We start from the raw sequence: 12171 nt of genomic DNA, 5'->3' as shown, positions 1-12171 counted from the left end.
CAACATTTATAGACTAAAAGATGTAAATGAAACTAAATGTGAGTTGGAGCCTAAAGAGTTACTTCTATAACTTAGAAGAAGACAGACTGCGACTAAAAAGGAGCTTCATGAATCAAGTTCATATGTGAGAATACCCGCACTGGGGGTTGACGTGCCTTGCTCACAGGCACAATGACACCATATCCGGTGTGACCTTAGTTGACAAAACATGTTTATTTCTTTCCGCCAGGTCATTCAACCTTTGTTACGAAACACCTCAACATCTACAAGGTTACAAGACGAGAATCAGCTGATGGTAATAAAACCTGTAATGTAACCAGAGCCAGAGGGGAAACTACTGTAATGGCAGTCATGCATTGTTTTGCTTCCTTTGAATTCAAACCATCTTGTTGCTGATAGGTTGTTGTGCTGCTGTGTGTTGTTTACCTAATCCCCTTTAAATCAATTAACCTCGCGGTCCGGTGCATGCTGGGCTGCACTGCAGGCCCCTCGTGACCCCGTACAGTGGCGGGCAAGCGTGACGAATGGATTAAAAGAGAAAAACGTCCGGCTTGTCTCGACCGCCGTCGGCCAAATCCTGCACGTGATCATTTATCAAAGTCTGCCTGAGAACACAAAGCATTCAATCTCCCATTATTCATAACTGATGAGATTTTAGTTAATATCCTGAGTCTGCCACGGTTTGATATAATCACCGGCCGGCCAGAGAAACAAAAGAAACATCTCACGTCGGCATAACTGATCTTGTTTTTCATGGTGATGTCGGATTCTCACTGTCAAAGAATCCATTGATTATTTACCAGACTGAATCAATTTGTTGTTCGGTGGAAACAAGTCGATCCCAAAACCCCAAAGATGACAGAAAAACAAGCGGTGAGGATCTAACCTCGGCCGTTACACCTCATATCTTCACAGAAACGGACAAAGCGGGTCTCTGTGAACCCAAACAAGTCCTGAAGTAGGAAATACACCGACACACACACACAGATAAGAGTGTTTGGAATTCATCGTGTATCTGTTGCTGCAGACCTCCAGTGTCAAACACACAGCTGTATACACACCGACACAAAAAAAAAAAGAGGGTCTCTTTCTCCACATGCAGGCTGCAAGCACAGAAACATTAACCACATGACTCATGAGCGTCTGCTTGTAAACAGTCTTAATCATTAAACCCCCGCTGTGATAAAGTCAAACACATCAGCAAAAAACACAACCACAAGAATGTGGAAACTCAAGACATTTCACACGGTTTGAGTCTGAAAGCAGAGACACATGTGGAGGAGGTGTTGGAGAAAACTTGTAATTTAAGCGTGACGACAGCCTTTCTTCAGACCCCGACGCTCCAACTCTTTCGCTGCTCGTGTGTGACAGCTCGAGAGCAGAGTGCAGACTTTATCACACAGCTCCCCGTCTCAAACTCTTCCTCGGTCCACACAACTCACCGTTCTCAACCAGCACCTCCTCATCCAGCTGCGTAGTCCACAACTCGCAGGCCATCCCTCATTCCTGTCTCTCCCCCCCCCAAAAAAACGCTCCGAAACTGAGGACCCACAGTCAAACTGGAAATCTCTTCCCTCCTCTCAACTCCTCGAGGAAGTGGAGCGCTCCCTCATTGGCCACAGAGCTTCAGAAATGAGCTTTCACTGGCTAATCTGTCTGGGGAGACGTGAGGATTTGCCGAGCTGACAGGAGCCGTTTCTTATAGGTCCCGAGTGCCTGTGAGCTGCCTCCGATTGGCTGACGTGACTTGCTACGTAAAAAAAATAAAAAATAAATGAGGTCATCTGTGTTCACAAGGTCTTGATCCTTTGATTCCTGATGGTTTTCCGGAAATAAAAGGCTGTCTGGTACACAGAGTGTGCAACAGGGGGTCAGACTGTGGGTGTATTTACTCTCAAATCAGTCAATTCCGGGAATGCGGTCTGTAAATACTGGATAGAACTGAATTCAAAGCAACTAAAGTGAGTGATTTAAACCTTGAATCTATGTTAACACTCTGGTTTTTAGTGTTGAACTTGACATTTTGGGGTTGATCACAAGAACTACACTCATCCTAACCTTGCTACGACCTCAGAAGAAGTGCGTTACCTTCCACTCACACAAAAAGCTCTGAGTTAACCGTCCATGAGATATACGGCGCTGTGTATTTAAAGTAGATATGGCTAAACCACAGTCAAATTCTTCTTTTTAGCAGTAGTGACTGCTTATGAAAGGGTTGGACTTGTACTGTGGTAGCTATTTAACCCCTAACTCTCCTGTCTGGTTCACTTGGAACAACTGTCTAAAAACTAAAAGCCAAAGTCGCGACGTCGCAGAGTGGGAAAGCAGCTCTGCAAAAGACAGATGATGTGACTGAACTTGTACTTTAAGTTAAAAAAAAAAAAAACGGAGCTGAAGAAGCCGGCCGGCTCGCTTGCCTCGAGAAACACAAATGAATGAAACAGGTTTTTTCAGTTAACAGCAGAGAGAAGAAGGAGGTTTCTGGCACAGCTCAACCTACTTACATGAGAATGGAGAAGGAAAAATACAGAATACAGGAGAAAAAAAAAAAAAAAGGTCAAATCTCCAGCAAACAGGTGCAGAATCAGAGTAACTTTATGGTGGGATGGCCTCGGACAACCCTGATAGGGCCACAAGCAGAAACACCTCAAGTTGATCTTGAGATTAAAAGTTTAGCAGTGCAACAGAAAGAAGCCACAGAGCCACATCTGGTTGAAAAAGAAATCATTCCAGAGCTGATGGTGGAAGTTGCGGAGCTTCCTCCTCATCTCTGCTGAGAGCTGCACATACACAGAACAGATCGCATAAGATGTTTAACATTTAACATCTAAGAAGAGTTAAGATTTCCCATTAGAGCCCGACCACAATATTGCTACAGATATTAGGGACTAAAAAAGTTAATATATCAATACTTCGGCTGAACTTTTAGTGTCCAAAATTACATGACAGCACTGAAACTAAACTCCTCCGGGAATATTATAATTGTAAATTACCCCAAGAATCTTTTTCTGCATTACATTCTGTGGATCAAATGTCATATCAGACACCATATATCTGATATCAATAAATCTGTGACAGGCCGGTCTCGGCTGACCAACATATATATCGGGCTTTATTTTCGATATGTCAGAGCGTTTGTTGCCTTATCGACGACGCGCTGTGTTCTTGATCGGATTCCTTGCCTTGAACCAATATTAAAAATTACAATTCAATTCAGTCTTCTTTGTATTAATTTGAATCCATGAACATTAAAAACAGACTCCATCAACTGGATGACCTCATTCCGGCCCTTTAATCAGGGTGATTTCATTAGTTATGTGTGTTGCTAAGGAAAAAAATACTCTTATTTCATAAAAAGGCTGAGAATATATACAAAAATCAGACCTGACAACCTACGTCTAAGACTAAAAAGCACATTGTTTCTTTTTCTGTGCTTTCAGAGCACTAAGCACTTCCCTTTCGTCAGATCTGGCCCTAGACTGTCCAGTGTGAGGAGGGGAAGCTTTTCCCAGCATGGAGGAGTGAGAGAGAGGCAGGTTACACCCAGGAGAGGTTGTCAATCTATCACAGGGTTCACAGACAAAACACGGGCGAGCTAATGAGCATCTGACTTCACCTGCAGGGACGACGGCGCTGACACTGGAAGATGCTGTAGGAAGCACGACCCAAAACACACAAACTCACACGACACAACGGCAAACAATCCAGCCACATTTCAACGTAAAACTGATCCAGTGTTAGAGCTTCTCAGAAAAATGGGTCAGCAACACAAGAGTCCCCGGAGCAACTCTGCTCGCTTCCAGAAAAAGGAGAGTCATGCTGAGCTCAGCACTCGCTCTTGTCCGAGTGTGTGTGTGTGTGTGTGTGTGACTATAATCTGACACTTCCACAGTATAATCACCACGCAGCCACCTTTGATTCCTTACAGAAAGCTGGAAAATTCGACGCGCTCGCTTTGTCATATGACCGCGGCGCTGTCTGCCAAAAACGTCCACAGTGTGTTATCTATTCCAGAATGATTTCCACATACACACATAAAAAAAAGGCTTACACACACACACACACACACACACACACACACACGCTGTCTCCAGCCTCTGATCCTTGAACTCCCGAGGTCTGGTTGCCATGGGAATTGCCGTCTCATGTGACCCCCCGGCGACACTTGGCGACTTCAGGAAGGTTTTAATTCCGGGCTCTGTCTTCGCTTCTCCGAACCCAAGATTTGAAATCATATTTAGTTATTTAGTGGGTCAGAGGAAATCAAATAAAGCAGGAATGTGCGCCTCTGCAGTTGATTCAATCTTTTCATTTTATTTTTTTTTCTCCACGCGTTGGAAGGAAAAACCTTCAAAAATGAGGATGTGATGCAACAGTCCTGCTGGGAAACTACTCAGAGCTTCTCTTCTGAAGAACTTTAATCGAGTGAGGTTTTTTTTTTTTTCCTGTGATTGATGTTTTGTTGGACCGAACCGCAACGCAGCCAAAGCAAACACAAGAAGGTTCGAGTGGAGATTTTTGTGGTCATTTGTCACAACTTGGTGTGTTGTTCAGCCGAGAGTCAAATGTCTTTTTTTTTTTATTCACTACAAAACAGTCGTTGAAACCATTTTACCAATGAACCATCGACCATCGACATTATTCTGCCTTTTTACACACCAAACAATCTAGATTAATGGAAACTTTGCAGCTTGAATTTTAAAGTCCTACACAGCCGGCCACATCTCACTTCCAAAAAAAAAATAAATAAAATTTAACACTTTTAAGAAACATTCTGGATTAAATCTAAGACCTACTTGCTCACATTCATACTGGCAAAAGTGTGTGAAGGATATAAGAGTCATCTGAGTCCCAGTTTTACACTGGACGCCAAATTAGACCCGAAGCCACATTGAGACACACTAGCTGGTTTTGCTCCAAAGAATTCTGGCCCGGCTGCACAGTTTTTATTAGTGGTTATTGGTTCCATGTTGGTTTGGATTTGTAGATCAGCTACACTTTTAGTCCGTAGAAGTTTATGAAAGTGAATTTAACGTCACAATCTTTTTCTTTTTTAAACATTTCAAGGCTGAAACTTTACATGATTGGTTTCTGGACCTGCGCCCTGTTGGCCAAAAGCTGTATGAACAGGCTTATAGAAATCACCACAACACGTCGGCTGATCTCGGCTGATCTCGGCCCCCTTTGATACCGAGATCAGCATCAAAAGGGCCCTGTGTGAAGTCTGATCTCAAACAAAACCCTGTGAGCACAACCTAAGATCAAGAGCTCGAGGCTCTTTTCAGCGGTGATGATTGTGACTCATTTAGCGTCTGAGTCGTACCTTTTTACAGATGACGACAATGATTATGCTCACTGATTGATGCACTTAAAGTGCACTTAGCCTCGAGCTGAACCACAGGATCTTTGGGGTTTTAGCAGAAAGTCTGTAGCAGTAGCCCTCCCTCAATGGATGGAGAGAAGAATTTTACAACTGCAGAGAGGCAAATCCGTGACCGATTGACAGCTGTTGTGAAATCTGCGGCTTTCAAACCGTCCCCGGTTGACCTTTACTCGACTCGCTTTCTGCAGAGTCGCTGACAGGAAGTGGTTTTTGGGCAAATCTTTGCATGTTACAGCTTGTTGATCACAAATCCTGGCATCAGAAAAATGGCCTCCCTTCCATTTTATTCGTGTGACATTTTCACTCACCTCTTCGTTTTTTATCGTCACACAGTAGCCACATTTGACCCAGTGAAGTAAACACTGTGGTACTCAACCCAAAGCTGTGACTCATTCCCTGTCAATCATTACATCCTGTTGGCAGTCTGACTAAGAGAGTCCACAGCAACACTGAGGGGGAAGTTGTGCCAATATCACAAGCTATAAAAACATTACTGGCATTATCATCTTCATTTGCACAGCACCAGTGAATTGAACAAATTAAAAACAGCAGAGTAAGCAAACCACCAAACATAAAGGCATCTCGTAAAAAAAAAAAAAAGAGAGAAGTAAACAAAGTGCAAACTGTGTTTCACAACTCCCTCAATATTTACTGATCATAAAACATAATCCGCTGGTGTTTCAACATAAAGTTGGCGCTTAGCTTTGCTTTGTGTTTATCATCTGGGTGGGAAATTCCCCTCTATTCCACTTTTTTACCCTCGTGTGGTTTTAGTGGGATTTTTTACCCTCTGTTAAAACTTGAATGAGGTCCAATTTAATTTCTAAGTTGTCGCTGCATCGCATCAGCAGCTCCGTCGCCGTCTCTATCCGCTGTCGTCTGTCAATAAAACATTACTACAGTTACAAGGTTCAAGAGGTGTCAAGTTCAAATCTGTTCACGAGATGCATGGGAGAATAAAAACAGCAGTTTTGTTGCAATCATAAAGACTAGTATGAGGCATATGCTGTCAACGGCGCCTGCACAGCCTCGGTCTGAATACATTTTTGCTGTTATCAGGTGCTGTTATCGGCTCCTTTCCGTCTTTTTGTCCCACCAAAAACAAAATAACAAACAGGCCATGAAGCCAGACGGCGAGGACAAGCTGCAACACGCTCGCTCAACCCTGGAAAGCAACAATTATCATGGGAACACTGTAAAAAAAAAAAGTCAGGACAGGAATGTGGTGGAATCAACTTGCATTTTCTCATTTACTTAAAAAGCATGTTTTGAACATTTTAAGTTGATAAAATCTGAACACTTCTAGACAAGTAAACTGAATTAATATCAAGTTTAAAATGAGCAGATTTTTTTTGTTTTAATGAATCAATCTTTAATTCGTGTAGTGCCAAATCGCAATACAAGTCACCTCAAGACACTTTCCAATTTGAGTACTCGACGAAAAAAGAGGCAGAAACCTCGATTAGAGCCGGCAGACATCTTCAAACCATGTGACGGGGTTCTCTCATTAAAAGAAAACAGGAAAACCTTTGTTTATAGTGAAAGGTGCTGCGGTTGCTTCTTGTCTTGTGAAGCAAGATTCAACCTTTAATCATCCAGCGGACACGTTGCATTATGCTGCAAATTCACCTCAACAGGGCCATTCAGAGCATAACTGCCTCGCTTAGCAACTCCTGCCTTGTATGTCAGTTGTTGACAAAGGGATCAGAGTACCTGGATATTAGTCCCAAACCAGTATTTGGACTAGCAGCCCCTCCTCAGCTTCCAGCTCTCGTCTCCAAACATGAGAGAGCTAATGAGTCCCCGAGCAACAGTTTACTCAGGGTGAAAGGATATTAAGAAGACTTGCTTGGCAACGAGTTCAAGTGCACGCTAATGAGCAGCGAGGGAACCCAACAGCACCCGTCTCAAGGGGGGAATAAAAGCAGGAAGTGAGCGCTGGTATACTAAAAAAAAAAAAAGGGCAGGAAAGAAAACGCACGTTGAGGAGATGTTAGTCTAAAAGTGTTAATGCTTTCACCTGGAGTTTATTCACTTATATCTACTCAAGCCGCATCTGCCATCACAGATAAAAACATGATTTTTTTTTGGGCAGCATCCCAAATTTAAAAAGAAAAAAACGAATGCTTCCTGATTTCCCTGGAGCCCAAAAAGCGATACTATAAATCAGTCTGAGGCCGACTTGAACCTCGCAACTCCAGTTTTTGCTGATTCTCCTGTTTTTACTTGAAGTGAATCACCAAACACACACACACACACACACTGAGGTTATGATTTTCTTTCATAAACCACTGTGTAATTTTTAAAATACACGGTTGTCATTTTAAAAACAAGGCTGCGTTTCTTCGCTCCCCCAAAAGAAGCTGACACGGTGGAAACACTGGCTCAGGCCGACAGAAGCGAGAAGAGAGAGAGAGAAAAAAAAAATTTGTCTGCAGACTTCCTTCCTGTTGGCACGGCTTTGTCGCTCGGTTTCAACAAGTGGGGAGGGCAAAATGTCGGTGACATCAGCAGTAACCAGGCAGCCAAAATAACTGTCTGTCAGCGACTCTCCTCCTTCAGAAATCAAACTAACCTGAGGTCAAACTTTTAAATTACTGACTTTTCCTGAAAGTTAGAAGCGCAGTGGTTTTGGATCGTATTTTGGTAAAGTTTTAACGCATTAACTAAAGGAAAGTTCACATTGTTCACCACGTTATGACGACATCAGCTGTGACAAGGCAACATGGGACTCCAGATTTTCTGTCACAGCTTTTAAAAAGATCCTCAAGTTGCTTTAATGTGCTGTAAAACTGATAACGACACCACTGAATAGGAAGTCTTAAAGTTGCACAAGTAAAGAGGAAGCATTAAAAATGTTTAGGCTACACTCAAATCTGAACATATACGGTAATAACTGAAGCAATTAAGGGAACCATTTAGATTCTCACTGTTGATTAATCAATACATTTCTTGGTCAAAAAAAATACACACATAAGAGTAAAGAACACAGAAAATATCCAGATTTAAGAAGCTGGAAACTGAGAACTTTGATCTAATAATCATCGCAACTCTGCTCAGGATGTTTGCATGAGCTGGAAGAACCGACCGCACCAGGACTCGTCCTTGTTCGAGCTATCTTTCTGTTTAGACGAAGACAGGAAGACCCGAAGCAATAATGCGATAAGACGATATCAGCACTCAGCGGTCCGTTTGTATCTACAGCTAACATTTGCATCAACTTTAAACATGTCGTCCTGATTTACTGTTTAGGCAACTTCTGGAAGAGAGTGCTCTTCAACGAAAAAGACTTCAACTCCTCCACAGCACAAACCAACCGTCATACATCTGCAGGAGGTTAATAGAATTGCTAATCAATACCAATGACTCAGTAATGGCCTCGCCAGGAGCTGCACCCTTTTAAAGAATAACACTCTAATTGGCGAAAATCGGAGCATCTCCCACAGTGACGTCAAGAGTTGTCGTGCGATAAATCTCTTCCATGTGCGCTCTTTAGGAGCCTGTTGCACCGAAGGACGCTAAGATGACATCACCAGTAACCGGGCAGCCCTGGTGCAGATGTCACAGTGACTCCCACAAACACTGCTGGCACCATAACTCACTTTAATGGCTGTTTACATGTTCTGATGTTAAGTCCAAACTAAATACAGCGGCTCACGTTGATGAAGTGTGTTTCCGTGTGTGTGTGTGTGTGTGTGTGCGTGTGTGTGTGAGAGAGAGAGCATGTAGTGACTTATTACAGCTCACTGAAATCATGTGACACACACACTCTCTGAGGTCTGAGGTTAGCGTTAGCCACAATAGCATCTGTAGAGCAGCTTCTTTTTTAAGTGTGTGTGTGTTACAAAACTACAACCGACACCTCCAGTCTCTCGCAGCGCCATTGTTAACGGTTAGAGGCCACAAAGCTCAACAGAGGAAGGAAAAGAAGCTGCTGGTCTCACAATCGTTCAAGGAAGCCAAAGTTTGACCGCGAGCTAGAACTGAATTCAAAACAAGTGGGTCACTCCTGAGAGGCAGGTAATATAAGATAGATAAGCTGGTAAAATGAGAAAGATATGTGATTTTTATGATAATACTTAACTGAATTGTTTTGTATTCGGTTGGACTTTACACTGTATCAGCCCTCTGACTTCCTCCCTCCTCTGGGCTCTTTACTACAATGTCTTTTAACTGTGCAGACAAATTAAAAACTAAAAGGGACGAATTTATTCCTTTGTTTTTTGTTTTAAAACAGCACGTACTGCCAAATAAACCCTTTAATGCCAACCTGATGAACAGCTCAAGTAAATCTGTCACCGCAAGGATCACAAATAACATCACAACATGTGAGAGTTGACCGAAGAAAACAAGGTTCGACACGCAGCAAAGATCCTCAGCAGTTGATGAACTGAGGATGAAGTGCTTTTGAAACTCCAGGTCGCCCCGGCTGTGGCTTTTAGATCTTCACATTCATGAATTTTCAAGACTTCTAGGGACTTGGAGATGCTCATAAAGTCCTTGCAGGTTTTTATTTAGTGCGCTTCAAGTTGTTTTATTCGTTTTATACATATGAATGAACATTTATGAGGAATTCTGCGAAGTCTTAAAGGAGGGACGCAGGAAGCCGGTCAGTCTATAAAAAGACGTCATGTGTTTTGTATTAACACAACATACTTCGGGTCAAAGCAGCAACGTCAACTAGTGTCAACAGCAAGGAGGTGAAGGGGGAGAGAAAGTCCCCAGCCTCCATTCAAAAGTTGCTCAATTTTGTGAGTTGTTCAGTCAGGGGGAACTTTATAAGCTTTATGAAATGCTTTTAATCACAAATTCTTCATCATTTGAGCCTTCTGGTAAATTTGGCATTAAATGAGAAACATTAAGTTGCTTCATCCCTTGTATGAAGCATCAGTTATTAGCTGTACTTCCCTCTCTGTACCTGATTGATCAGTGTTTCTCACTTCCTCATTAGATTATTGACGGTAAACGTGCAAATAGAGAAAACAGTAACCAAAATGAGTAACTTCTTTTACGCCTGTTGTCAGACTCTCCAGCCTCCCTTTAAAAATCGCTCAATTTTGTGAGAAGTTGAGTTAGAGGAAGCATTATAAACTTTGTGAAAGGCTGTTTATGGCATACTCTTGATTATTTGAGACTTCTCGTAAATTCGGCGTATGTTGCAGCTCCCTCAGCACCCCGAAAAAGACTCTCACATCTCTTCAGGCTACAAAGCTTCACGTCTTCCCTCTGTTACCTGAGCTGAGAGGGGGGACGTCGTCCGAGCTGGAGAAGTCCAGTGTGGCTCCAGCGATGTCCACCATGTCGTCATCATCATCGTCACTCGGATGATGAAGGCCGTCAAAGCTCCCGGAGATGTAGCCGGGGTTTTCCATCATTATAAACCCTGCTCACAACACAACGAGAAGGACAGGAGAGAGAACACTGTCAGAGAACAGCCTCGGAGAGCTAACCTCAGTCGCTCACATACATCATCGGCTTTACCTATGTCCCCGTAGGATTTACATTTTTTGAACAAGCTCGCCACAAACTGAGACATTGTCCCCGAAAGACAGCAAAGCCAAGCTGGCGTCTGATACGCTTTTTACTGTCCCTGTGTGTCATCGAAGAGACTCTCGGAGGTGTTGCAGAGCTCCTGTCACCCTGTTTAACATAGCCAGTAATGACAGCGCATCTCTAGTTACAGGGAAGTTTTTTCGCAATCGTTTCCTCTCCCCCCCTTTTTCTTTAACGCTCCTATAATAGCTCCGACTTCAGGGTTCGAGCCGAGAGCTGCAGGACAAATCGCCCCAGCGGTGGTAAACAAACTGCGGCCGGCGTAAAAAAAGAAAAAGCAGATTATCAGCCTAGCTTGACCGTTAAGTTAGCCGCCGCTCTTGTGACGAACCTCACTCACAAAATGACTAATTTAACCGCCGAGCTGACTCGGTCGAATGTCACCACGCTCAAGGAGCCACGTCTATTTAGGAGATAGAGAAGAAATATGCTCGTAACTCGAGGCTCGGTTTTACCTGTGAGGGCAGAAAGCAGCCGCCCAAGCTCGGTGGAGAAGTCTTGTGACTCGGATTTGCCCCGCCGCCGTCTTCTAACTGCAGACTGCTTATGTCAACAGCAGCCAGCGTTCAACTTAAAGCTCCGCTGCGGCCGCTCCGAGAAAACCCTGCGTCATCCTCCGTCCCCCAAAACGACTGTTTTAAAACCTCGACGGACACACCCAGACAATCCCGAATGGAGTATTATATTCAATAAACACACAGAACTATTGAATTAATGTAAAATTATCCGCAGTGGTCGTTGTTTGCGCCACTTAAAACTGGAAAGCGACAAGCTAGCGGCAAGCTAGCTGAAGATTAGCCACAACTTCCGGTCAAGTAGTCGATAAAGCTATCATAACAGTTCACATCTTATGATTTTATATTCAGAGCTTAATCATGATTTTATGTAAAGGTACGTCACATTTTTACATTGCATTAAATCGTTGCCGATATAGCAAAAAAAAGATATCTATCGTTTTAATTTGAAGGGCAAATCACTCAGTTTCCGGTTTAACCGCCTTATCGCCGATGCGTTGACGTGGTGATCTGTGCGACAGGACAATCAATCGAGCCAAGAGCAATCGCCGGTTTTGCAACTGGGTCAGTGGAGCAGTTCGATTAATCGGTCATCAATATTTACCAGCTTCTTAGCAGCACATTTTTAGAGAGAATGATCCAAAAAGCCCATTTATACATAAATCTTAGATGTTTCTATATATATTTGAACTTTTAATGGCTCACATATTAAATTCAAAA

The 12171-nt window shown here is 43.0% G+C and overlaps 1 protein-coding gene across 3 annotated transcripts in view; it reads right to left on the bottom strand.

Annotated features, from left to right (window-relative positions):
- The window catches only part of clcn5b (chloride channel, voltage-sensitive 5b), a 30870-nt gene extending 19151 nt beyond the window's left edge, over positions 1-11719 (bottom strand). Inside the window, exons 1-2 of one of the 3 annotated variants that reach the window (XM_037111040.1) lie at positions 11392-11719; positions 10617-10766 (exon numbers count right to left, since the gene is read on the bottom strand). In XM_037111040.1, the coding sequence (XP_036966935.1) occupies positions 10617-10758 (142 nt within the window). In that variant the 5' untranslated portion in view covers positions 10759-10766; positions 11392-11719. Of the gene's footprint in view, positions 1-1442; positions 1635-10616; positions 10767-10864; positions 11085-11391 lie in introns of those variants that run through there. The other 2 variants (XM_037111039.1, XM_037111041.1) reach the window with 2 other exon arrangements.
- Between the last annotated feature and the right edge of the window lie 452 nt (positions 11720-12171).

The sequence above is a fragment of the Acanthopagrus latus genome, chromosome 10 (assembly GCF_904848185.1).
Source record: "Acanthopagrus latus isolate v.2019 chromosome 10, fAcaLat1.1, whole genome shotgun sequence".
Taxonomy (NCBI): Eukaryota; Metazoa; Chordata; class Actinopteri; order Spariformes; family Sparidae; genus Acanthopagrus; species Acanthopagrus latus.
This window is presented reverse-complemented; position numbering and strand designations above follow the sequence as displayed.